Source organism: Triticum aestivum, chromosome 2B (assembly GCF_018294505.1).
Source record: "Triticum aestivum cultivar Chinese Spring chromosome 2B, IWGSC CS RefSeq v2.1, whole genome shotgun sequence".
Taxonomy (NCBI): Eukaryota; Viridiplantae; Streptophyta; class Magnoliopsida; order Poales; family Poaceae; genus Triticum; species Triticum aestivum.
Window position 1 is genome coordinate 795,837,642 of NC_057798.1, and position 26,251 is coordinate 795,863,892.

The window sequence follows — 26,251 nt, forward strand, 5'->3', positions numbered from 1 at the left end:
TCCAACGGGTCGCCCTCCTCTTGCATCGCCGCCAGTTCCGGCGGGATGTGAAACTCAGGGGCGGCCGCTGGAGCGGCGTGAACGGCCGGCGCGCCGACCGGCACGGGCCTGCACAACCGGGGCGGCGGGGGGCGCGAGGGGCGCGTTTGGAGCGTCCGCGCGGATGCCCCGAGACTTGTAGAAGTTGACGACGGTGTCGAATTCGCGGCCTTGCCCAAAGTTGAGGCGACCTTCGGGGTTCCACGGACGGGGTTGTGCCGTCCCAGGCGTGACATAGCCGTCGCAAGTCATGTGCCAGCCGTGTGCTAGGCGACACGACGGCGGCACGGGGATGCCGTGTCGGTAGATATCCACGGTCTGCGGCCCGGTGAGGCTAGAGGGCCACAGACTGCCCGGCGCGGCGCCGCGTCCACCACCGCTGCCGTCGCCAACCGCCCGGCGACTGCTCCCTGCGCCTCCACTGTCGCCTCCCCAGCCGAACCAACGCCGGCCGAAGCATCCGCGTCCACGAGGCATCGCGCCGGAGATCGATCGGAGATCGCTTGGTCGGGGACGGTCTCTAAGAGGAGAGGCGGAGTCGGGGCGGTTTATGTGAGCTAGCACGCGGGTCGGGGGCGGTTTTATGGGAAGGAAGTCTCGTCGGGTGCGGGTCGGGGGCAGGCGAGGCGGCAGCGGGGGTCAGCGGGGGGCGGGTCGGAGGGGGCAGCGGGGGCGGCCAACGCGAGGCGAGGCGGTAGCGCGGCGCAGACCGAGGCAGAAGCGGGCGCCGCAGGCCGAGGCGGTAGCGCGGTGCAGGCCGAGGCGGAAGCGGGGGCGGCCGAAACGAGGCGGAAGCGGCCGCCGCAGGCCGAGGCAGAAGCGGGGGCAGGCCGCAGCGCTGCAATCGGTAGCGGGGCCCGTAACCGCGCCATGCATGCATGCATGCGCTTGTCCGCACGTAATTACCGGACGTGTGCGTGCGGGGGTGGGCGCGTTGGCGGGACGACCCGGCCGGAAAAAAAACCGTACACGTATACGTATACATTACGAGCGGGACGGCAGGCGGGCGGCCTCTTTTTTGATTTTTGCCCATCGTGCCCTCCGTTATGAAGGGGTATGGGACAATCTTAGCCGTCCTTGTGTTGAAGGGGGTCTACCGAAGCGGAAGTGTTACCTTGGAACAAATGTGGTTCAATAAAATGTGTTGTAGTAGAATAGAAATGAGAAATGAGAGTTTGGGTCGGAAAATTGCGGGATGGCACATTAATTTTGTCTTTACACCTCAAACGAACAAGTGACTTCATCGGCACTAACGTACGTGCGCGCCATACCTTGATATGTTAGTGTCCGAGGCCACTTGAGTCGTAATGAACATATCATGCCCCCCTAAGTCAGTTTTTGAAAAAGAGAGAATGACATGTTTCTCTGGAATTTTGCAGCCACGATATGTCAATGACAACACAACCTGTTATTGTTAATTTCCCAGATAACAATAACCAATTCTCAGCACCAAAACATGGAAGGTGAAAAAGAGACATAGCCTAAAACTGAGGCGACAAATCCTTTAGTCGCCACATTCCAACGGCATCATTTCCCCCTGGGATTTCCCAAATTGTTCTTGCCTCTGTGAAGTCTTTCTTTTCTTCTATGTCTGGGATTCGAAGAGAAGAATCAAATCCCTGTTGTCCTAACGTTCATGGGCGCAATCTCTACTTTACGATCACCCAGACGGCGTAGATGATGCCCGGCGCGTAGGCCAAGAATGTTAGGATGAGGCAGATCCAGAATTCAATCTGCAGCAGAAACACCAGCAAGAACCGATCCGATCAGGAGCCCCAGAATGTTGAAATGCATGCATATATCCATGGCAATGGTAAAGCTATTGTGGCACACACTTAAAAAAAAATAGAAGCTATTGTGTCACATCGACAACCTTGAGATGATGTGGGTGAGCGCGCACGTACCTCGCATTTGTACTTGAGGAAAACGCCGAGGGGAGGGAGGAAGAAGGCGAGGATGAGGCAGAGGAATGTTGTGGTGCTGTCTGGCGGTGGTGGTGGCACCACCACAACCACCGTTGCGTTTTCCACCATTGGTTGTGGTGGTGGTGCCGCCGTTGCGTTTTCCGCCATTGGTTGTGGTGGTGGTGCGGCCGTTGCGTTTTCCGCCATTTGTTGCGGTGGTGCCATTGGTTGTGGTGGTGCCTCCGTTGCGTTTTCTGCCATTGGTTGCGGTGGTGTCATTGGTTGTAGTGGTGGTGCTATCACTGCGCTTTCTGCCATTGGTCGTGTCTGGACCGATCGCCGGCGAGTGATGGGGATCGATCACCGGCGAGTCCCCGACGTTTCTTGTGGTTGTGTGGACGTGGGAAGAAGCAGCCGCGGGGATGCAGGCAATAGCTTTGGCTTCCCCGCTTCACGGGAATGGGGCCGCATGACTCGTCTCAGGCAGAACCAAAATAAGGGTGCATATTACATGCACGTGCGGCTTTAATTCTGCTACTTTGAAATGGACAAGGACTATATCAGGGGCATGGCTTCATGCGCGCCACGCACCTTTCCCATGAATGGGTCATTTGGGCAAACCTTTTTATCGGATGGTGTTGCTCGCATCCGTTTTTGGGATGCATAATAAAAACAGAGGGAAAACAAATGAACGCAAATGGTGAAAGAGAAGCTAAACTCTACCATGCATGGGATATCGGATTTTGTTGGACATTCTCGTGCATACATGATTATCTTCTTTGCATGCATGGCTTAGCTTTTGATTATGTTTGGGGTGTCCCATGTATGGATGTTTTTCTTCTTCAGAGATTGCATGGTCCACCCATCTCATTTCCCATGCTTTTTCTTTTGAATTTTAATTTGAATTTAATTATATCTTTATGAACCAAAAGTCCAATTTATATTTTGGTTTCATATTCATGTTCCTGGCAACGAGGGCTTTGAAACAAGATCACACTTGAATACATTTTGACAAATGTATTTTTTACCAATATTCATACTTGATAATAGTAATATTAAGTTTTTGCCAAGTTTCACCAAGTTCCATCTGCTCTGAGGGTTTAGGACTTAGGATTAGGGTTTGGGTCTAGGGTTTAGAGTTTTAGTATTCCAGGCTTAGGGTTTTAGTATTTGAAACTTGGTGAATTTATCCTTTTTTTTACAAGTTTAAAAGCTGAAACAAAATGAAATTTTCGAAATGAGTTTAAAAGTGGCCATCGAGTATATAAACATCGCTAGATTACAAGCTAAAATAAGCCATCTACGTCGAGCAGCCCTTCTCCTTCGCACGATCTTGTACCGATTGTACCTTTTACAATGCTGTCAAAACCTTGGTCGTCCCTCCTTCTTTACCTTAGTGTTTCACTTCTGTTTGCATGACAAGTGGGCCTTGTTTGCCCACGGACCCATCATGCAGTTTATTTGGGCTGGTTTCTGCGTGAGAGAGAGAGAGAGGGAAGATTGTCGATCGACCAGATAAAAACCTAGCACTCACGCGACCTGCTTCCCCCCCTGATCGACCTCCCTCCTAGCTGCCGCCTCTCTCTCTCTCTCTCTCTCTCTCTCTCTCTCTCTCTCTCTCTCTCTCTCTCTCTCTCTCGTGTTGCCATCGTGACCCTCACAGCTGCTCCTCCCCATGCTAGCCCCTCCACCTCGCATTCTTCCACTCGGCTCCAGCGCCGTTGCCAATTCAGGATCCATCGCTGCCTTGAATTGTGCTGATTTCAGCCATTCACCCCCCCCCCCCCCATCGCCCTTAATGGCCGTGGCGGCACCATTGCTTGCCATGGAGGTCGATTAGCGTCCGCCTCGACCACTACTTGACTGTCGCGACCGAGCCAAGCTGCTTCTCATTTGGAGCATTTGGCTTTCGAACGACACAGTGACGAATTTCAAACGGTGTTGCGAGAGCGGAGGTGTCGAGAAGACCTCCTCTAGGCCATTCTTACATGGTGCCTGACCACCTCGGTGATAGTGCAAAATACCGCTAGATCCCTCGGTAAGTGTCCACGCGCAGTTGGAGTATTAGATCGTGACCCTCACAGCTGCTCCTCCCCATGCCAGCCCCTCCACCTCGCATTCTTCCACTCGGCTCCAGCGTCGTTGCCAATACAGGATCCATCGCTGCCTTGAATTGTGCCGATCTCGGCCATTCACCGCCCCCCTATCGCCCTTAATGGCCATGGCGGCACCATTGCTTACCGTGGAGGTCGATTAGCCTCCGCCTCGACCACTACTTGACTGTCGCGATCGAGCCGAGCTGCTTCCCATTTGGAGCATTTGGCTTTCGAACGACACGATGACGAATTTCAAACGGTGTTGCGAGGGCGGAGGTGTCGAGAAGACCTCCCCTAGGCCATTTTTAGATGGTGCCTGACCACCTCGGTGATAGTGCAAAATACCACCAGATCCCTCGGTAAGTGTCCAGGCGCAGTTGGTGTCTTAGATCAGATGTCACACGAGGTTTTACCCAGGTTCGGGCCTCCAGAGAGTAATACCGTACACCCTACTTGCTTTTGTTATTCATAATGGGATAACTCGTGCAAAGGGTTTACAATGGTGTATGAGATTGCTACCGAGAGTTTTCTATCTGAGAATAGATGAGAATGAGAATCCCTTAGCCTCTCCTTATATACACGAAGGAGGCTAGGGTTTACACGAAGGTGAATGCGATCTTGGCTGCCGCAGCCCTTGACTTGGAGGGCAAGAAGGTCTCTAGTGCCCTCTTTAGAGTTTCCTTTAACCCTGGGCCTCGTGGACCTCTTGTCAAGCCTGAGGCGGACTCCCTGGGGCGAGCTACCCCCGGTGTATGACACCATCACTCGGCCCCGACGATCAACCAACCGAATTTCTCCTCCTTGCGCATTAGGTGTTCGACAAAAAGCATCAAAGGTAAAAAAATGTTTCTCTTTTTTTTTGCTATATAGGAGTAAATTGTAATGGAAAGTATTTTGTTGTAGATGAGTTTGTTCGAATCCTATCAGAGGGATAATTCCTTTTTCTCCGAAGAATATGATATGGATGAAGACGAGGACGTTGTTTTGATCATGATGATGTACATGCCAGAGATAGAATCATGTACAAAGAGAAGCACTTACAATGAAACATGTGGCCAACATCCGCCCTCGCCGATCCCGATGAATCTCTTCGTCTCAGACCACGCTATCGTGCCACGAACAGAATGAGGAGGAGAAGAACCCATTGATAAAAAGAAGTGCCCAAACCTTGTCCCGTGGATGACGAATTTCGTCAACGTTCTCGACTCCCTCCTCGCACGCGTATGCCACGCTCGGCAAGCCTTAATCAAATTACTTGTAGATCATCTAACCTAGGCCCAAACTAGTTCCTAGATATCATCTACTAACCATAAATAGTTCTTGGCCATATGGAAGGAATAGGAACATAGAGAGACTTCCATGTGGGGTCAAGCTTAGTTGAGGAGTTAAGTTTAGGGTGCTAGCAAGTTTAGGGGATTATTGGATATGGGAAGGGCTAGGATGCTCGAACCAAGGAGACAATGTGTATTCATGGTGTATCTATATATCATCCATTTTAATTCCAGTCCATTGTTACACTATTAATGTCTTCATGCATAATTATACAAAAATTTCTTTGAGACTAAAAATCCAAGAATTATGATCAGAAATGTACCAAAAGTATGTAATGCAGCTAGTTTGAGTATATAAGTCAAACATATATATATATATATATATATATATATATATATATATATATATATATATATATAATTTGCAATGCACAAAAGTAAATCATGTCAACATAGGCGAATAAATCTGATATTATGGACCATTTATTTTAAAATCGATGTAACTTTGTTTCTTTTGTCAAAGGGTTATACAACCATACCCACTAGAGAGAGAGATCCGGTCGATGGAGTTGAATCACTCCCGAACCAACCACTCCGTTTGGGCAGCTTAATTCGGAGCAACACCAGTGTATGTTGACAAATTTCGATCTAGTGAAATGAGGGCATGCGGTTACAAGTCTGAAACACTGAACTAAAGTTTAATTTCTTTTTGAAATCGTTTGATTTGTATGAGAGAATGCCAAGGTTTTACTTAAAGGCAAGCAGCAATGCGATATTACACCGTACTTATCAAACTTTCTGGTATTACACTTATCATCAACATTATTATTGTTATCTATATCTATGCCTACTATTAAAGAGAATAGGTATTCTTGGTTTGGTTTAGTCCTTTTCGTTTGGTTTGAGTGCACGCTAAAGTTTTGTAATGTTGGCTCCTACACATGCTAAGCTATCTGGGCCAGATACTTGTACGTCGATGGGCCTTTTATGGGCTTTCATAGAGACCGTGAAAAATAATTGAGTCAAATTAAATCAATATTGTGGGAATTTATCACATGACTTCCTCTCTGGATTTTTGATGTATCAACCAACGACCTATGCGCCATTTATTTTACTAATCCCAACTCGCTCTAAATATATGAGTGGCAGTCCTCATGTTTAGGGCAAGCTAATTAAGCGAATGAGCTAATTAAAGGACGGATTGCAGGCTTAAATAAAATATTAAAATAGATGTGGCTAATTAAAGAAAGGATTATGGGTAAACCGGTGAAATAATTAAAAGAAGGGTTTTGGTCTTAATAAATACTCTCTCCGTCCCATAATATAAGAGCGTTTTTGACACTACACTAATGTAAAAAATGCTCTTATATTATGGGACGGAGGGAGTAGAATATAGAAATAGTGAGGCTAATTAAAGGAAGGACTTGAGGTAAAAAAGGTAGGATAATAAAAAGGAAGGATCCGTGGGCTTCAATTTGTTGGGGCTACTAAATTAGAACGAGGTGAGGATGTCATGGTAATTAAAGGAATGATTATACTTAAATGGAATCAGTGGGAGATTATGCCCGGCAAAGATAATATAACACGGCTAAACTGTTGGAAATATGCCCTAGAGGCAATAATAAAATGATTATTATTATATTTCCTTGTTCATGATAATTGTCTATTATTCATGCTATAATTGTGTTATCCGGAAATCGTAATACATGCGTGAATACATAGACCACAACATGTCCCTACTGAGCCTCTAGTTGACTAGCTCATTGATCAACAGATAGTCATGGTTTCCTGACTATGGACATTGGATGTCATTGACAACGGGATCACATCATTAGGAGAATGATGTGATGGACAAGACCCAATCCTAAGCATAGCAAAAGATCGTGTAGTTCGTTTGCTAGAGCTTTTCCAATGTCAAGTATCATTTCCTTAGACCATGAGATCGTGTAACTCCCAGATACCGTAGGAGTGCTTTGGGTGTACCAAACGTCACAACGTAACTGGGTGACTATAAAGGTATACTACAGGTATCCCCTAAAGTATCTGTTGGGTTGACACGGATCGAGACTGGGATTTGTCACTCCGTATGACGGAGAGGTATCTCTGGGCCCACTCGGTAATGCATCATCATAATGAGCTCAATGTGACCAAGTGGTTGGTCACGGGATCATGCATTATGGTACGAGTAAAGTGACTTGCCGGTAACGAGATTGAACGAGGTATTGGGATACCAACGATCGAATCTCGGGCAAGTAACGTACCGATTGACAAAGGGAATTGTATATGGGATTACTTGAATCCTCGACATCGTGGTTCATTCGATGAGATCATCGTGGAACATGTGGGAGCCAACATGGGTATCCAGATCCCGCTGTTGGTTATTGGCCGGAGAGCTGTCTCGGTCATGTCTGCGTGATTCCCGAACCCGTAGGGTCTACACACTTAAGGTTCGGTGATGCTAGGGTTGTAGAGATATTAGTATGCGGTAACCCGAAAGTTGTTTGGAGTCCCGGATGAGATCCCGATGTCACGAGGAGTTCCGGAATGGTCCAGAGGTGAAGATTTGTATATAGGAAGTCCAGTTTCGGCCACCGGGAAAGTTTCGGGGGTCACCGGTATTGTACCGGGACCACCGGAAGGGTCCCGGGGGTCCACCGGGTGGGGCCACCTATCCCGGAGGGCCCCATGGGCTGAAGTGGGAAGGGAACCAGCCCCTGGTGGGCTGGTGCGCCCCCCTTGGGCCTCCCCCTGCGCCTAGGGTTGGAAACCCTAGGGGTGGGGGCGCCCCACCTGACTTGGGGGGCAAGCCCCCCCCCCTTTGGCCGCCGCCCCCCCTTGAGATTGGATCTCTAGGGGGTCGGCGCCCCCAACGCCCCTATATAAAGAGGGGGGAGGGAGGGCTGCGCAACCTAGTCCCTGGCGCCTCCCTCCCCCCCCCCCCCCCGCAACACCTCTCCCTCTCACTAAGCTTGGCGAAGCCCTGCCGAGATTCCCCGCTACTTCCACCACCACGACGTCGTGCTGCTGGATCTCCATCAACCTCTCCTTCCCCCTTGCTGGATCAAGAAGGAGGAGACGTCTTCCCAACTGTACGTGTGTTGAACGCGGAGGTGCCGTCCGTTCGGCACTAGGATCTTCGGTGATTTGGATCACGACGAGTACGACTCCCTCAACCCCGTTCTCTTGAACGCTTCCGCTCGCGATCTACAAGGGTATGTAGATGCACTCCTCTCTCTCGTTGCTAGATGACTCCATAGATTGATCTTGGTGAAGCGTAGAATTTTTTTATTTTCTGCAATGTTCCCCAACAGTGGCATCATGAGCTAGGTCTATGCGTAGTTTCTATGCACGAGTAGAACACAATTTTGTTGTGGGCATAGATTTTGTCAATTTACTTGCCACTACTAGTCTTATCTTGTTTCGGCGGCATCGTGGGATGAAGCGGCCCGGACCGATCTTACACGTACGCTTACGTGAGACAGGTTCCACTGACTGACATGCACTAGTTGCATAAGGTGGCTAGCCGGTGTCTGTCTCTCCCACTTTAGTCGGATCGGATTCGATGAAAAGGGTCCTTATGAAGGGTAAATAGAAATTGGCATATCACGTTGTGGTTTTTACGTAGGTAAGAAACGTTCTTGCTAGAACACTATTGCAGCCATCGTAAAAACATGCAACAACAATTAGAGGACGTCTAACTTGTTTTTGCAGCATATGCCTTGTGATGTGATATGGCCAAAAGGATGTGATGAATGATATATATGTGATGTATGAGATTGATCATGTTCTTGTAATAGGAATCACGACTTGCATGTCGATGAGTATGACAACCGGCATGAGCCATAGGAGTTGTCTTAATTATTGTATGACCTGCGTGTCATTGAGTAAACGCCATGTAATTACTTTACTTTATTGCTAAGCCGTTAGCCATAGTAGTAGAAGTAATAATTGGTGAACAACTTCATGGAGACACGATGATGGAGATCATGATGATGGAGATCATGGTGTCATGCCGGTGACGATGATGATCATGGCACCCCGAAGATGGAGATCAAAAGGAGCAAAAATGATATTGGCCATATCATGTCACTATTTGATTGCATGTGATGTTTATCATGTTTTTGCATCTTATTTGCTTAGAACGACGGTAGTAAATAAGATGATCCCTCAAAATAATTTCAAGAAAGTATTACCCCTAACTGTGCGCCGTTGCGAAAGTTCGTTGTTTCGAAGCACCACGTGATGATCGGGTGTGATAGATTCTAACGTCCACATACAACGGGTGTAAGACAGATTTACACATGCAAAACACTTAGGTTGACTTGACGAGCCTAGCATGTACAGACATGGCCTCAGAACACAAGAGACCGAAAGGTCGAACATGAGTCGTATAGAAGATACGATCAACATGAAGATGTTCACCGATGATGACTAGTCCGTCTCACGTGATGATCGGACACGGTCTAGTTGACTCGGATCATGGATCACTTAGATGACTAGAGGGATGTCTATCTGAGTGGGAGTTCATTAAATAATTTGATTAGATGAATTTAATTATCATGAACTTAGTCTAAACACTTTTGCAATATGTCTTGTGGATCAAATGGCCCACGCTAATGTTGCCCTGAACTTCAACGCGTTCCTAGAGAAAACCAAGCTGAAAGACAATGGCAACAACTACGCGGACTGGGTCCGGAACTTGAGGATCATCCTCATAGCTGCCAAAAGAGCATATGTCCTAGATGCACCGCTAGGTGAAGCACCCGTTTTCCCCGCAACTCAAGACATTATGAACGCCTGGCAGTCGCATGTTGATGACTACTCCCTCGTTCAGTGCGGCATGCTTTACAGCTTAGAACCGGGGCTCCAAAAGCGTTTTGAGTAATACGGAGCATATGAGATGTTCGAAGAGCTAAAAATGGTTTTCCAAGCTCATGCCCGGGTCGAGAGATATGAAGTCTCTAACAAGTTCTATAGTTGTAAGATGGAGGAAAATAGTTCTGCAAGTGAGCACATACTCAAAATGTCTGGGTTGCACAACCGCTTGTCCTAGATGGACATTAACCTCCCGGATGAGGCGGTCATTGAAAGAATCCTTCAGTCGCTCCCACCTAGCTACAAGAGCTTTGTGATGAACTACAATATGAAGGGGATGGTGAAAACTATTCCTGAAGTATTCTCAATGCTGAAATCAACGGAGGTGGAAATCAAAAAGGAACATCCAGTGTTGATGGTCAATAAAACCACTAGTTTCAAGAAAGGCAAGGGTAAAAAGAACTTCAAGAAGGACGGCAAGGGAGTTGCCGCGCCCGGTAAGCCAGTTGCCGGGAAGAAGCCAAAGCATGGACCCAAACCTGAGACTGAGTGCTTTTATTGCAAGGGAAGCGGACACTCGAAGAGGAACTGCCCCAAGTACTTAGCAGACAAGAAGGCCGGCAACACTAAAGGTATATGTGATATACATGTAATTGATGTGTATCTTACCAGTACTCGTAGTAGCTCCTGGGTATTTGATACCGGTGGGGTTGCTCATATTTGTAACTCAAAACAGGAGCTGCGGAATAAACGGAGACTGGCGAAGGACGAGGTGACGATGCGCGTCGGGAATGGTTCCAAGGTCGATGTGATCGCCGTCGGCATGCTACATCTACATTTACATACGGGATTAGTTTTAAACCTCAATAATTGTTATTTAGGGCTAGCTTTGAGCATGAACATTGTATCTGGATCTCGTTTAATACGAGATGGCTACTCATTTAAATCCGAGAATAATGGTTGTTCTATTTATATCAGAGATATGTTTTATGGTCATTCCCCGCTGGTCAATGGTTTATTCTTAATGAATCTCGAACGTGATGTTACACATATTCATAGTGTGAATACCAAAAGATGTAAGATTGATAATGAGAGTCCCACATATCTGTGGCACTGCCGCCTTGGTCACATTGGTGTCAAACGCATGAAGAAGCTCCATACAGATGGACTTTTGGAGTCTCTTGATTTCGAATCATTTGACACGTGCGAACCATGTCTCATGCGTAAAATGACCAAGACTCCGTTCTCCGGAACAATGGAGCGAGCAACCAACTTGTTGGAAATTATACATACTGATATGTGCGGTCCAATGAGCATTGAGGCTCGCGGTGGCTATTGTTATGTTCTCACTCTCACTGATGACTTAAGTAGATATGGGTTTGTCTACTTGATGAAACACAAGTCTGAGACCTTTGAAAAGTTCAAGGAATTTCAGAATGAGGTAGAGAATCAACGTGACCAAAAAATAAAGTTCTTACGATCAGATCGTGGAGGAGAATATTTAACTCACGAATTTGGTACGCACTTAAGGAAATGTGGAATCGTTTCACAACTCACGCCGCCTGGAACACCTCAGCGTAACGGTGTGTCTGAATGTCGTAATCGCACTCTATTGGATATGGTGCAATCTATGATGTCACTCACCGATTTACCGCTATCATTTTGGGGATACGCTCTAGAGACAGCTACATTCACTTTAAATAGGGCACCGTCTAAATCCGTTGAGACAACACCGTATGAATTATGGTTTGGGAAGAAACCTAAACTGTCGTTTCTGAAAGTTTGGGGATGCGATGCTTATGTCAAGAAACTTCAACCTTAAAAGCTCGAACCCAAGTCGGAAAAATGCGTCTTCCACTACTAGGAAAAGGCATGCTAGTGGCGCACCAGTTTTGCCTACTAATGGCGCACTACTGGTGCGCCACTAGCATCACGCCATTAGAATTAAATTCTAATGGCGCAAAACTGGTGCGCTGTTAGTATCTGGTGTTCTAATGGCGCACCAAGCAGTGCGCCATTAGAATTGCCTATGGTGCACCATTAGAATTCCTCCCAGGGGGCCATATGTACCCATGTGCTTTGGCTTTCTAATGGCGCACCAGTGGTTGATGCGCCATTAGTGTGATTATTACAGTGCACCATTAGTGTCTTGTGTGGTGCGCCATTAGTATTAATATTAGTGTTTTTTTTGTTTTTTTCTGATTTTTTTCACAGGTTACAAAATATATTATTTGACAGAATATAGACAGCACCACACAACAACAGCAGAATCATCAAATACAATAGAAGGTAAGTCTCCGAATACAATTCATCATATTAGTGTCTGAATACAAAAGACCGAACAAAGATAGAACATTACAAGTCTCGAAGACCGCGAGTAGCGAGTTTGTCTTCACATTACAAGTCGATATCGATCATCTAAACTACCATCACATAGAAGAGAGCTGCGGTCATCCTGATGAGCATCATCGCGATGAAACTGGTCTTCACCCGGTTCCTCCAACGCTCCCTCCTCTCTCCCGCTAGATAGCGGGCGTATCTAGATTCCGCCTCCGCCCTAGTGATGTACCCTTTGTAACTGTTACCCCTGAAACGGTGAACCTGTCTCTGACACTCCTCCCAGTCGTCGTAGACTCCGGGAACCTTACCCTTGTACACGACATACGACGGCATCTCTATGCACAAGCCAGACAACAGACAATACATAAGCAATATATAAGTATGCAACAAAAGGATCAGAAGAGAAAAGCAAGACATTAATAGCACGATTCATGGTCCTACTAATAAATAGCATCTATTACATCTAAGTTGAACGACTGTCCAAACCAAAGAGACATACAAGTTCATTAAAGTTTAATTACAACATGAGCTAATCGATGTTTCAGAACTACAAATAGCATCACTACTTTCGACTCGACTCATGGGACCGGAGCATGGATGAAGCAGCCGTCTTTCGTGATGGTCATGAAGTCGCAGGCGCTGTCAGCCTACATTTGAAGTGTTGTGTCTATCTCACTATTGGACGGTTGCTCTCTGAGGTAGAACTGCCCCGAGGTACGAAGGACATCTTGATGGATGATTTCTGCAAACTCCGACTGGATGCGAAAGAATTCTTGTCGGAGGTCCGCGTCCTGGATTGCCGCCAAGCTTGCGGCCCAATCTTTGACATTATTTGGTAGCAGAAGGTGATTATGGTCCCGTACAATCGCCCTCATGTGATGGAGGGCGTAGTAGGTATCCTTCTGACCGCCAGGCGGCTGCTTGACGCAGGGGAATGTCGTATTGTGGGTGAACACGTGCCTGCCATACCTACGAACTGGCCTCTTAAAGGTGCCTCCAGATGTGGCATAGCCGGGGAGAGCATCATCAAGAACTTTCTTGATATTTGTGTAGTCTATCTTGGAGTCACGGTCCGGGTCGAAATACGTGGCCGTGGAATATTTCGGGCTTAAGAGGATGAGTGTGCAATGTGTGTCACTGCACAGAACACGGAATGTTAGGAAAAAAAGAACGATCGAAATCTAAGAAATCATATGTTACGGGGCGGTGAGGGGATGACTTACTCGGGAAAGTAAGGCACGAGGAAGTTATCCTTATCTGGGTTTGCCAGAATGACGCCTTCGAGGTGTGAACTTGCGACTTGCCGGTCCCCAGCGCTGCCCAAGATCTTGGCACGCATGTAGAAGGGGTCGACTATCACGATGTCCGGGGTCTTGTCTCGAATGATCCGCATCTCCATACTCAGCGAAAACAGCCGAATGAAGGTGTAGTGCAGCGGATGAAGATTAAACATAGCAAAGATGTCATGAAACCGCAGGACGATCGTACCCCCGATGGCGCCATCCACAAAGCCCTTGCCTTTTGGCACCTTGGCCACGAAAACCGGGTATGCCACATCTTTCTGGGAGAGACGCCGCTTCTCCAAAGATAGATCGCTGTCATGCAAACTCCGCATAGCACCGGTTGCAGCATTGAGCATATTTGTCGGTAGCATCGCCCTACTCGCCACATGCACCCTCCTCGAGATATCCTAAGGTGAAGGTGGCCCGTCCTGAGCACAGATCATACTCGGTGCCGGCTGTCTCGCACCGGCGCCCTTGGCAGTCTTTCGTTTCCGTCCCTTCTTCTTGATCTGCTGTAATGGGACCGAGTTCTGCTCATAGACCACCTTCTTGAGCGTGTTGGAGCTGATAATATTTCGCACCGCAGCTATCCGAGGCTCGGTGAAGGCGGGAGCTGGAGGCGACTCCTGAGAACTGAACGCCAGACGACGCCTGTTGCAATTGGATTTCTCCGCCGTACCAGCTAGATCGCGGTCGTCTTGGTTGGGTTCTTGAGAAGGAGGCCAGCCGAACTCGTCACCGTACCCATGTTCGGCAAAGTACTTATCGACGTTGGTAAATATACCGTCGTCGTTGTCATCGTCCAGATCCTGTGCCATAGGGATGTCCGGCATGTCCGGTAGCATTGCGGCGTTCTTGCCATGGAGCTGCGCCGGCACGACTGACGGTCTTGTCTGTGGGGTGGTGTCCCCCGCCCCCAAACGAATCTGGCTCTTCGGCCAAAGTAGGGGCCAACTTAGGCAGGCGCTGAGGGTCATCAGATCTTCTTCGTCGGCCCCGGCGGATTGAATCGGAGGTAACAACTCGTCGTAGCCTGGCAGCACCCGAACCAGTTGAACCCTATACATGGTGGGTGGCATCGGTTTACCGTGGAACACGGGGTTGCCCGGTTGAACGATATTGCCCTTGGCGACATCGACCAACTCGTCGTTCACGAAGTGCAGGAGAGTGCACGGAACGTCGGCGGCGCCCTGCGAAAACATGTAGGGCGTCAGGGATGCCCAGTCAAAGGCAAAAGGAGATGAAGTCCTCGGCCGAGAGGCTTAATTATTTACCGTGATGATGGCGTCGAGCTGGGCTAATGTCGAGGCACCGCCAACGGCGGGCGTGCAACTGACGGAGGGTATGCTTGCTGGCGAGGTGCCGACCGGCGTACACCCGGGTGCATTAAGCTCCAATGCCCGTGCTGACGCCGGAGACACCAATACCGCCGCCGTCGATGACACCAATGGCGCCACCGGAGACACCAATGGAGCCGCCTGCGCATTGTGCGAGTTGCTGGCCGTGAAGCTGGGAATCGGGGGCGGCCCTTGTTGGCCACCCGCAATCCACGTCGTCAGCCCATGAATCAAGGTAGGCATAATGCCGGTGAGCGTCGTCCCCAATTGTACTTGCACTTTCTCTTGGATAATCTCCGGAATCCGCGCCACTTGTGCCTTGAGTTCTTCAACCTCGCGCAACTGGCTTTCCGAGCTGGTCTTTTTCTCCTTTCACCCACCAGCGGTATAGTATGACGACCATTTTGTGGACAAGCCTTTGCCGGCCACACGACCTGCTGACGTCGGTTTACTGAGCTTATCCTTGTTTTTCATTACGTTCAACGCCCTATTTAGAGTGTTGTCCCAAGCAGGGGTGCTCTGAGACGACCTCGCGCTACTGCTTTCAGTCTCCTTCGCCAGAACAAGCTCAAGCGCCCTGGTCTTCGGATCGGTGGTAAGCTCCTTTGTTATCAGGTCCTCCTTGTACCGGGCCCTGACAAAGTTCCTGGTCTGCTTGTCACCGTTGTATTTCTCGAAGCGGGGCGGTAGGCCTTGCTCGGCACGCTCCGCGTCCTCCTTGTCCTATATAGGCTCCGCCACTCTGTAACCGCCGAGACCGAGTTTGTGTTCCCCTAAGTTCAACTCCCGCATTTGTTTCCCCCACTGACTTGATTCGGAGGTTGCACTGCTCTCGCACTTGATCTTGAACTCCTTGTAGTCATCTTCGCTGATCGAAGGATTTTTCTCCTTGATCTTCTCATAACTATCACCTTTATCAATCATTCTCTTCACCGCGCTTCTCCAAGTAGACAGGGTCGTGCTCATCCTCGTGAGGGCGGCACTGTTCACTTTATTCCCTGAGAGGCGTGTGTTTTCAAATTCGGCGGGGAACTTGTATCATTAGTGCAGCTTTGTGAAGAGGAGGTTGCGCAAATTCCCTCGGTCCTTATGCCTAAGGTTCTCGGTGTTGATCGAGACGGTGCTCTAGAGAATGCACCCGAGCTGAACCGAGTACCCCTTGACTATATGTTTGGGCTCCGTTGGATGCCCGTCGGAGTCCACTTGAGTAAATTCCTCCTTGAGGGTGCGGAGCGCATTCGGGCACCGGTCCTTCCTTTGCTTCTTGGTTGGCTGCCATCTGTGCATGCGCCGCCATCATCAGTGGTGGCATCCTCGGCGGCACCATCAGTGGTGTCATCCCTGACACCGCTAGGGGTTGTGTAGTCAGGATCGGTGTCTTCCGCGGCGTCCTCATAGCGGTGAGGTTGTTCCTCCATCTCCTGGGACAGCTCCCAGAATTGCTTGCCACCCGAACCGTCGGCCTCATCATCGTGGGCCATGTTTCGCTCTAAATAGGAAAAAAGTTTGGTCAAAAAGTTGGTTGTTGTAAAGGAACAAGATCATGGTCTCATCATTTAGGGTTTGTCGACACCGAGGCATCCTAAAAGCTAAGCTTTTATCATTTAGGGTTTGTCGACGCCAAGGCATCCTAAAAGCTAAATGCTAAGTTAAGTTTTCATCATTTAGGGTTTATCGATGCCGAGGCACCCTAGGTTGGGCCTAATCACATGGCACTAATCACTTGGCTCTATTGCCACCTGTGGTTTAATGCAGCAAGAATAAAGGGGCAGTTGATCCTACTAAACTAAGTACTAAGATATCCCGGCCCATGCATTAGTAGCAAGTACCCCATATGTCTGATTTTTAGCAAAGTCATGCTAAAATTCACGGAAAATTTCAGCATGACCTTTGCTAAAAATAGGACATATGGAGTACCCGAATTTGCCGGAACGGAAGTTAATCGACATTCCGGCAAGCTCAAGGGCCTCTCGGGGTACCTGCAAATTCATCACGACACAATGGTCGGAGACAAAACCTAGCAAACTAGCAAAGTTACTAACGTGTTTACAGAAATTGTTTTCTGTAAAAGATGGTCATCATCTTTGCAAGTCTTTCTCAATGTGATCACAAGTAATTCAGAGGCATCACAATAAAGCAACACCCTGCACTAGCCTAAAAACAAGTGAAGTTTCACCCATATAAGAACAACTTTATAAAATCAGAGAAGTTGCTAAATTTTTTGTATCCTTCATACACACTGGAGTACAATGCTTTATAATGTTCCATCATCATTACAGAAATCCAAGACCATGTGTTCCATCATCATCATCATTACAGAAATCCAAGAAACATCATGCTTTTTAACAGTTTTCAGTTTGGACAGAATACTGAAAACTACAGTTTGGACAGAATTCCTAACACTTTGGTCTTCTAGTTACAAAACAAAACTGACATAATTCTAGATGCCATAATTGAATTTTTTTTACAGTAGCTCAACTTTTTGACAGTAGCTCCTAACAGTAGCTCCTAACTGAATTTTCTGCTTAAAGGGAAGGCTGACTTAAGTGGCAAGATGATACAATTTGCGTAACATAACAATATATGCATCTTAATATAACACCATCTCCTAACAGAAATAGTATCCTAGGTTTCCATCTTAATACCACAAAGAATACCATAAAAAATCCAGGATTATTTTTTCTAGAGAAAAGCATCATTATAAGGGGAGTTTCTTACTCTACCAGATCTACTAGGGGGCAAAGTAGAACTGATATTCTTTTGCTGACTTCTAGTACAAGGTATAGAAGAGGAGGTAAATACAGTAGACATGTAATTGCAGTGTATTAACAGTATAATTTCAATAGATTTATAGGGCAAATTTATAGTAGAATTACAACTACAGTGTGAGCCAGAACCATACTCCAAATGTAGTAGAAGATACCTTCTGTCCAGCTGTCAATCTAAAGGGCTGCAACTTGGGCTTTGAAATGAAGATAAGTGGCCAGTTAACACATTGTAAAAAATATTCAGTTAACACACTGTCAAAAATATTCAGTTAACACACTGTCAAAAAAATTCAGTGAATGGATGGCAATACATCATACACTCACGTTGCTACATTATTCATCAACTTGTATCATTAAGAAATACTACTCCAGTATAGTTTTGGTGTAACTAGGTTTTGCCTCACTGTTGTATTCTTCTTTTTGTTAGCTATCTCAAAAGACTGGAATGAACCGTTAGCTATCTCAGAAGACAAAAACAAAAATTCAGTGTGTTAACCATATGGCCAAAATATTGTCCCTAGACATCTCCTGGTCCTACCCAAGATAAACCCTAGTTACAAAAATGCAGTGCAAAAATTCAGTTAACACACTGCCAATACATTCAGTTTGAATTATTTCTCATGGTGATCCTCAACAAATTCTTATGACAGAACTACCAACTTTGCTGAACTAATCTGACGAAGGAGAGAGGGAGGAAGGAGGAAGGAAGAGAGGTACCTGGTCGCCGAAGGGGTCAGGGTCGGGGTCGGCGAAGGGGTCGAGGTTGGGGTCCGAGCTCGTCCGGGTCCTCGCTCGCCGCGGTCGAAGGAGAGCAGGGGCCGGTGGCGGAGGACGGCAGCGGCAGGCGGGGTGGGCACGTCGGGGCCTCGCTCGCCGGCTGCTGCAGGGGCCAGAGGAGGCCCTCGCTCGTTGGAGGGAGGAGGAGAGGAGAGGAGCGGGCGGCGCGCGCTCGGCCGATCCCGTTCGGTGGGTCGGGGCGGCGGCATCGGGGCAGTGCAAGACCACAACGGCAGCGGCGTCACCGACGGCCTGCAGGCGCGGCGAACGGAGGGGGCGGAGCAAGGGGGCGGCGGCGTACGGTTGGGTCGAGTGGATCTGGCGAGGGAGGGAGGGAGGCAACAGTGCGAGGGGAATAGGTGAACTGGGGGAGGGATCTAATGGCGCACCGCACCTCTAGTGCGCCATAAGTAAAACCATTCTAATGGCGCACCATGCCCCGGTGCGCCATTAGAATTTACTAGCCCGACAGGTCAGTTTATATTCCACATAACCCCCACTCCATCAGAACAAGCCCACTAGTTCGACTGGTCAGCACGCAGCACACACACCAGGAGGTCCTGGGTTTGATTCCTAGGCTTCCCATTTTTCGTATTTATGCATTTAAAATGCTGTTTGATATTTATTTGTGTTTAAATATGTTCAAACTTGTTTAAATCATAACAGTAATATTTTTTTATAAAAATAGTAATAATTTTTTTTAAAATATCATCAAATTTGTTATTTGAAAATTTTTATGAATATGAAAAAATATCATCAAATTTATTATTTCAAAATATCATCAAATTTTTTATTTGAAAATATAATAAAATTTGTTTTTTTAGCAATTTTAGTTGCATTCATTTGTGACGGTGGAGCGGGCCGGGGAGGGTGCGGGGGAGAGGGTGCGGGTGGTCGTCGGCGGCGGTGGAGTGTGGAAGGGTGCGGGCCGGGGGTAGGCGGCGGCGGCCGGTGGAGCGAGGGAGGGTGCGGTGGGACGTCGGCGGCAGTGGAGTGGGGGAGGGTGTGGGTGGTCGTCGGCGGTGGTGGAGTGGGAGAGGGTGCGGGCCGGGGGTCGATGGCGGCGGCCGGTGGAGTGGGGGAGGGTGCGGTGGGACGTCGGCGGCGGTGGAGTGGGGGAGGGTGCGGGTGGTTGGCGGCGGCGGTGGAGTGGGGGAGGGTGCGGGCCGGGGGTCGGCGGTGGCGGCTGGTGGAGCGGGGGAGGGTGCGGTGGGACGTTGGCGGCGATGGAGTGGGCAAGGGTGCGGGTGGTCGTCGGCGGCGGTGGAGTGGGGGAGGGCGGGTCAGGGGTCAGCGGCGGCGGCCGGTGGAGCGGGGGTGGGTGCGGTGGGACGTCGGCGGTGGTGGAGTGGGGGAGGGTGCGGGGGGTCGGCGGCGGCGGTGGAGTGTGGGAGGGTGTGGGCCGGGGGCCGGCGGCGGCAGGTGGAGCGGGGGAGGGTGCAGTGGGACATCGGCGGTGGTGGAGTGGGGGAGGGTGCGGGGTGTCGGCGGCGGCGCTGGAGTGGGGGAGGGTGCGGGCCGGGGGTCGGCAGCGGAGGCCGGTGGACCGGGGGAGGGTGCGGTGGGACGTCGGCGGCGATGGAGTGGGGGAGGGTGGGGAGGGTCGGTGGCGGCGGCCGGTGGAGCGAGGGGTCGACCCTGGTTACTAATGGCGCACCTGCTTCCGGTGCGCCATTAGAAGTTTTGCAAAAAAAATAAAAGAAAAGGATATATTCTAATGGCGCACCGTGGCACAGTGCGCCATTACTAGTGTAACTAGTAATGGCGCACTGTGCCACGGTGCGCCATTAGAATGTTTGGAAAAATTAAAAAAATTTGTTACTAGTGGCGCACCTTGTGCCTGGTGCGCCATTAGTGTCTTCCATACTAATGGCGCACCAGAACATGGTGCGCCATTAGTATATACTAATGGCGCACCTCCTGACAGGTGCGCCATTAGTGTCCATCTCATCTATAGCCCTTTTCCTAGTAGTGTTCATAGGATACCCTAAGGAAACCATTGGGTATACCTTCTACCTTAGATCCGAAGGCAAGATCTTTGTTGCCAAGAACGGGTCCTTTCTGAAGAAAGAGTTTGTCTCGAAAGAAATAAGTGGGAGGAAAGTAGAACTCGATGAAGTACTGCCTCTTGAACCGGAAAGTAGCGCAGCGCAGGAAGATGTTCCTGTGGTGCCTGCACCGACTGGAGAGGAAGTTAATGATGATGATCAAGGTACTTCGGATCAAGTTGCTACTGAACTTCGTAGGTCCACAAAGACACGTTCCACACCAGAATGGTATGGCAACCCTGTCCTAGAAATCATGTTGTTAGACAACGGTGAACCTTCGAACTATGAAGAAGCGATGGCGGGCCTAGATTCCAACAAATGGCTTGAAGCCATGCAATCCGAGATAGGATCCATGTATGAAAACAAAGTGTGGACTTTGACAGACTTGCCCGATGATCGGCGAGCGATAGAAAACAAATGGATCTTTAAGAAGAAGACGGACGTTGATGGTAATGTTACCATCTATAAAGCTCGACTTGTCGCTAAGGGTTATCGGCAAGTTCAAGGGGTTGACTACAATGAGTACTTCTCTCCCGTAGCGAAGCTGAAGTCCGTCTGAATCATGTTAGCAATTGCCGCATACTATGATTATGAGATATGGCAAATGGACGTCAAAACGGCATTCCTTAACGGCTATCTTAAGGCAGAACTGTATATGATGCAGCCAGAAGGTTTTGTCGATCCTAAGAATGCTAACAAGGTATGCAAGCTCTAGCGATCCATTTATGGGCTGGTGCAAGCATCTCGGAGTTGGAACATTCGCTTTGATGAGATGATCAAAGCGTTTGGGTTTATGCAGACTTATGGAGAAGCCTACGTTTACAAGAAAGTGAGTGGGAGCTCTGTAGCATTTCTCATATTATATGTAGATGACATACTTTTGATGGGAAATGATATAGAACTTTTGGACAGCATTAAGGCCTACTTGAATAAGTGTTTTTCAGTGAAGGACCTTGGAGAAGCTGCTTACATATTAGGCATCAAGATCTATAGGGATAGATCGAGATGCCTCATAGGTCTTTCACAAAGCACATACCTTGATAAGATATTGAAGAAGTTCAATATGGATCAGTCCAAGAAGGGGTTCTTGCCTGTGTTGCAAGGTGTGAAATTGAGCTCATCTCAATGCCCGACCACGGCAGAAGATAGAGAAAAGATGAGTATCATCCCCTATGCCTTGGCTATAGGGTCTATTATGTATGCCATGCTGTGTACCAGACCTGATGTAAACCTTGTCGTAAGTTTGGTAGGAAGGTACCAAAGTAATCCCGGCATTGAACACTGGACAGTGGTCAAGAATATCCTGAAGTACCTGAAAAGGACTAAGGGTATGTTTCTCGTTTATGGAGGTGACGAAGAGCTCGTCATAAAGGGTTACGTCGACGCTAGCTTCGACACAGATCTGGATGACACTAAGTCACAAACCGGATATGTGTATATTTTGAATGGTGGGGCAGTAAGCTTGTGCAGTTACAAGCAAAGCGTCGTGGCGGGATCTACATGTGAAGCAGAGTACATGGCAACCTCGGAGGCAGCGCATGAAGCAATATGGATGAAGGAGTTCATCACCGACCTAGGAGTCATACCCAATGTGTCGGGGCCGATCACTCTCTTCTGTGACAACACTGGAGCTATTGCCCTTGCCAAGGAGCCCAGGTTTCACAAGAAGACCAGGCACATCAAGCGTCGCTTCAACTCCATCCGTGAAAATTATCAAGATGGAGACATAGATATTTGCAAAGTGCATACGGATCTGAATGTCGTAGATCCGTTGACTAAACCTCTTCCGCTAGAAAAACATGATCAACACCAGAACTCTATGGGTGTTTGATTCATCACAATGTAACTAGATTATTGACTCTAGTGCAAGTGGGAGACTGTTGGAAATATGCCCTAGAGGCAATAATAAAATGATTATTATTGTATTTCCTTGTTCATGATAACTGTCTATTATTCATGCTATAATTGTGTTATCCGGAAATCGTAATACATGTGTGAATACATAGACCACAACATGTCCCTAGTGAGCCTCTAGTTGACTAGCACGTTGATCAACACGTAGTCATGGTTTCCTGACTATGGACATTGGATGTCATTGATAACGGAATCACATCATTAGGAGAATGATGTGATGTACAAGACCAATCCTAAGCATAACACAAGATCGTGTAGTTCGTTTGCTAGAGCTTTTCCTATGTAAAGTATCATTTCCTTAGACCATGAGATCGTGCAACTCTCGGATACCGTAGGAGTGCTTTGGGTGTACCAAACATCACAACGTAACTGGGTGACTATAAAGGTATACTACACGTATCCCCAAAAGTATCTGTTGGGTTGACATGGATCGAGACTGGGATTTGTCACTCCGTATGACGGAGAGGTATCTCTAGGCCCACCCGGTAATGCATCATAATAATGAGCTCATTGTGACCAAGTGGTTGGTCACGGGATCATGCATTACGGTACGAGTAAAGTGACTTGCAGGTAACGAGATTGAACGAGGTATTGGGATACCGACGATCGAATCTCGGGCAAGTAACGTACCGATTGACAAAGGGAATTGTATACGGGATTACTTGAATCCTCGACATCGTGGTTCATTCGATGAGATCATCATGGAACATGTGGGAGCCAACATGGGTATCCAGATCCCGCTGTTGGTTATTGGCTGGAGAGCTGTCTTGGTCATGTCTGCGTGATTCCCGAACCCGTAGGGTCTACACACTTAAGGTTCGGTGACGCTAGGGTTGTAGAGATATTAGTATGCTGTAACCCTAAAGTTGTTCGGAGTCCCGTATGAGATCCCGGACGTCACGAGGAGTTCCGGAATGGTCCGGAGGTGAAGATCTGTATATAGGAAGTCCAGTTTCGGCCACCGGGAAAGTTTCAGGGGTCACCGGTATTGTACCGGGACCACCGGAAGGGTCCCGGGGGTCCACCGGGTGGGGCCACCTATCCCGAAGGGCCCCATGGGCTGAAGTGGGAAGGTAACCAGCCCCTGGTGGGCTGGTGCGCCCCCCTTGGGCCTCCCCCTGAGCCTAGGGTTGGAAACCCTAGGGGTTGGGGCGCCCCACCTGACTTGGGGAGCAAGCCCCCCCCCCTTTGCCCCCCCCCCCCTTGAGATTGGATCTCTAGGGGGCTGGTGCCCCCCACTAGGGCCCCTATATAAAGAGGGGGGAGGGAGGGCTGCGCAACCTAGTCCCTGGCGCCTCCCTTCCCCCCGCAACACCTCTCCCACTCGCTGAGCTTGGCGAAGCCCTGCCGAGATTCCCCGCTACTTCCACCACCACGCCGTCATGCTGCTAGATCTCCATCAACCTCTCCTTCGCCCTTGCTGGATCAAGAAGGAGGAGACGTCTTCCCAACCGTACGTGTGTTGAAAGCAGAGGTGCCGTCCGTTCGGCACTAGGATCTTCGGTGATTTGGATCACGACGAGTACGACTTCCTCAACCCCGTTCTCTTGAACGCTTCCGCTCGCGATCTACAAGGGTATGTAGATGCACTCCTATCTCTCGTTGCTAGATGACTCTATAGATTGATCTTGGTGAAGCATAGAATTTTTTTATTTTCTGCAACGTTTCCCAACATAAACTACATCGTATTTTTGTAAGTTCATTTTGTAGAAGGATGATGCGTTGCAGCATGTTCTTCATAGTGAATCCGGTGTTGTGGGACATTATGCTGGCACAAAACATCAATTTTCCCGTTACGAAAAAGGGTTTCCCCTGCTTTATATTACAAAGCAACCATCACCGATTACAACCGCGAGCTGATACAAACACACACCCCACTACCCACACCACACACCAAGGCAAGAACACACACCAAAGGCTAGATACAAGGGTGTCGGGCACCAACACACCACTTCAACAACTACAAAGCACCCAAAAGATAAGTAAAGAAGCGCTGCCTTGAGCTGACAGAGATCACCATGAGAAATCCACCGAGGAGAAATGAGGCGGCCGACGGCGGAGCGAGGACTCCAAAATGATGCCTCCAACAAGGGAACGACCAAAGCAGCCACCGTCTGATCCTGCGAATCAAGTTTTCACCCAGAGTAACTTGAAGGGAGAGGGAGCACCGCGAGGGAGCCTGCAAGGAGGAAACTAAAGGAAATATGCCCTAGAGGCAATAATAATGTTATTATTTATTTCCTTATTTCATGATAAATGTTTATTATTCATGCTAGAATTGTATTAACCGGAAACGTAGTACATCTGCGAATACATAGACAAACATAATGTCACTAGTATGCCTCTACTTGACTAGCTCGTTGAATCAAAGATGGTTAAGTTTCCTAGCCATAGACATGAGTTGTCATTTGATTAACGAGATCACATCATTAGAGAATGATGTGATTGACTTGACCCATTCCGTTAGCTTAGCGCTTGATCGTTTAGTATGTTGCTATTGCTTTCTTCATGACTTATACATGTTCCTATGACTATGAGATTAAGCAACTCCCGTTTACCAGAGGAACACTTTGTGTGCTACCAAACGTCACAACGTAACTGGGTGATTATAAAGGTGCTCTACAGGTGTCTCCGAAGGTACTTGTTGAGTTGGCGTATTTCGAGATTAGGATTTGTCACTCCGATCGTCGGAGAGTTATATCTAGGCCCTCTCGGTAATGTACATCACTATAAGCCTTGCAAGCAATATGACTAATGAGTTAGTTGCAGGATGATGCATTACATAACGAGTAAAGAGACTTGCCGGTAACGAGATTGAACTAGGTATTGAAATACGGACGATCGAATCTCGGGCAAGTAACATACCGATGACAAAGGGAACAACGTATGTTGTTATGCGGTTTGACCGATAAAGATCTTCGTAGAATATTTAGGAGCCAATATGAGCATCCAGGTTCCGCTATTGGTTATTGACCGGAGACGTGTCTCGTTCATGTCTACATAGTTCTCGAACCCGTAGGGTCCGCAAGCTTAAAGTTAGATGACGGTTATATTATGAGTTTATATGTTTTGATGTACCGAAGGTAGTTCGGAGTCCCGGATGTGATCACGGACATGACGAGGAGTCTCAAAATGGTCGAGACATGAAGATTTATATATTGGACGACTATATTCGGACACCGGAAGGGTTCTAGGGGTTATCGGATATATACCGGAGTACCGGGGGGTTACCAGAACCCCCCAAAGGTTATTGGGCCTTATGGGCCCAAGTGGTGGAAGAGGAGACGCGGCCAAGGGGCAGCCGCGTGCCCCTCCCCCCGCCCTCCAAGTCCGAATTGGACAAGGAGGGGGGGTGGCGCCCCCGCTTTTTCCTTCCCCTCTCTCTCTCCTTCCCTCTCCTCTCCTACTCCAACATGGAAGGGGGGAGTCCTACTCCCGGTGGGAGTAGGACTCCTCATGGGGAGCACCTAGGGTGGCCGGCCCCCTCCCCCTCCTCCACTCCTTTATATACTGGGAGGGAGGCACCCCTTGGAGACACAACAATTGATCCCTTGGATCTCTTAGCCGTGTGCGGTGCCCCCCTCCACCATAATCCACCTCGATAATATCGTAGCGGTGCTTAGGCAAAGCCCTGCGTTGGTAGAACATCATCATCGTCA

At 48.5% G+C, this 26,251-nt stretch overlaps 1 protein-coding gene across 1 annotated transcript; it reads right to left on the reverse strand.

The window, feature by feature from the left end:
- Positions 1–1,292: 1,292 nt before the first annotated feature.
- On the reverse strand, positions 1,293–2,435 carry LOC123042824 (formin-like protein 7). Its single transcript, XM_044465198.1, has 2 exons — positions 1,944–2,435; positions 1,293–1,772 (listed from the first exon to the last, which is right to left on the reverse strand). The coding sequence occupies exons 1-2, from the start codon at positions 2,259–2,261 to the stop codon at positions 1,689–1,691; spliced, it is 402 nt and encodes a 133-aa protein (XP_044321133.1). The 5' UTR covers positions 2,262–2,435; the 3' UTR covers positions 1,293–1,688.
- Between the last annotated feature and the right edge of the window lie 23,816 nt (positions 2,436–26,251).

What these genes read in the sequence shown, in the direction of transcription:
- LOC123042824 (XM_044465198.1), bottom strand. Translation starts at nt 2,261, where the DNA reads ATGGCAGAAAGCGCAGTGATAGCACCACCACTACAACCAATGACACCA. An exon ending in TCCTCAAGTACAAATGCGAG is followed by an intron (nt 1,773 to 1,943) that starts GTACGTGCGCGC and finishes TTTCTGCTGCAG; the next exon opens with ATTGAATTCTGGATCTGCCT.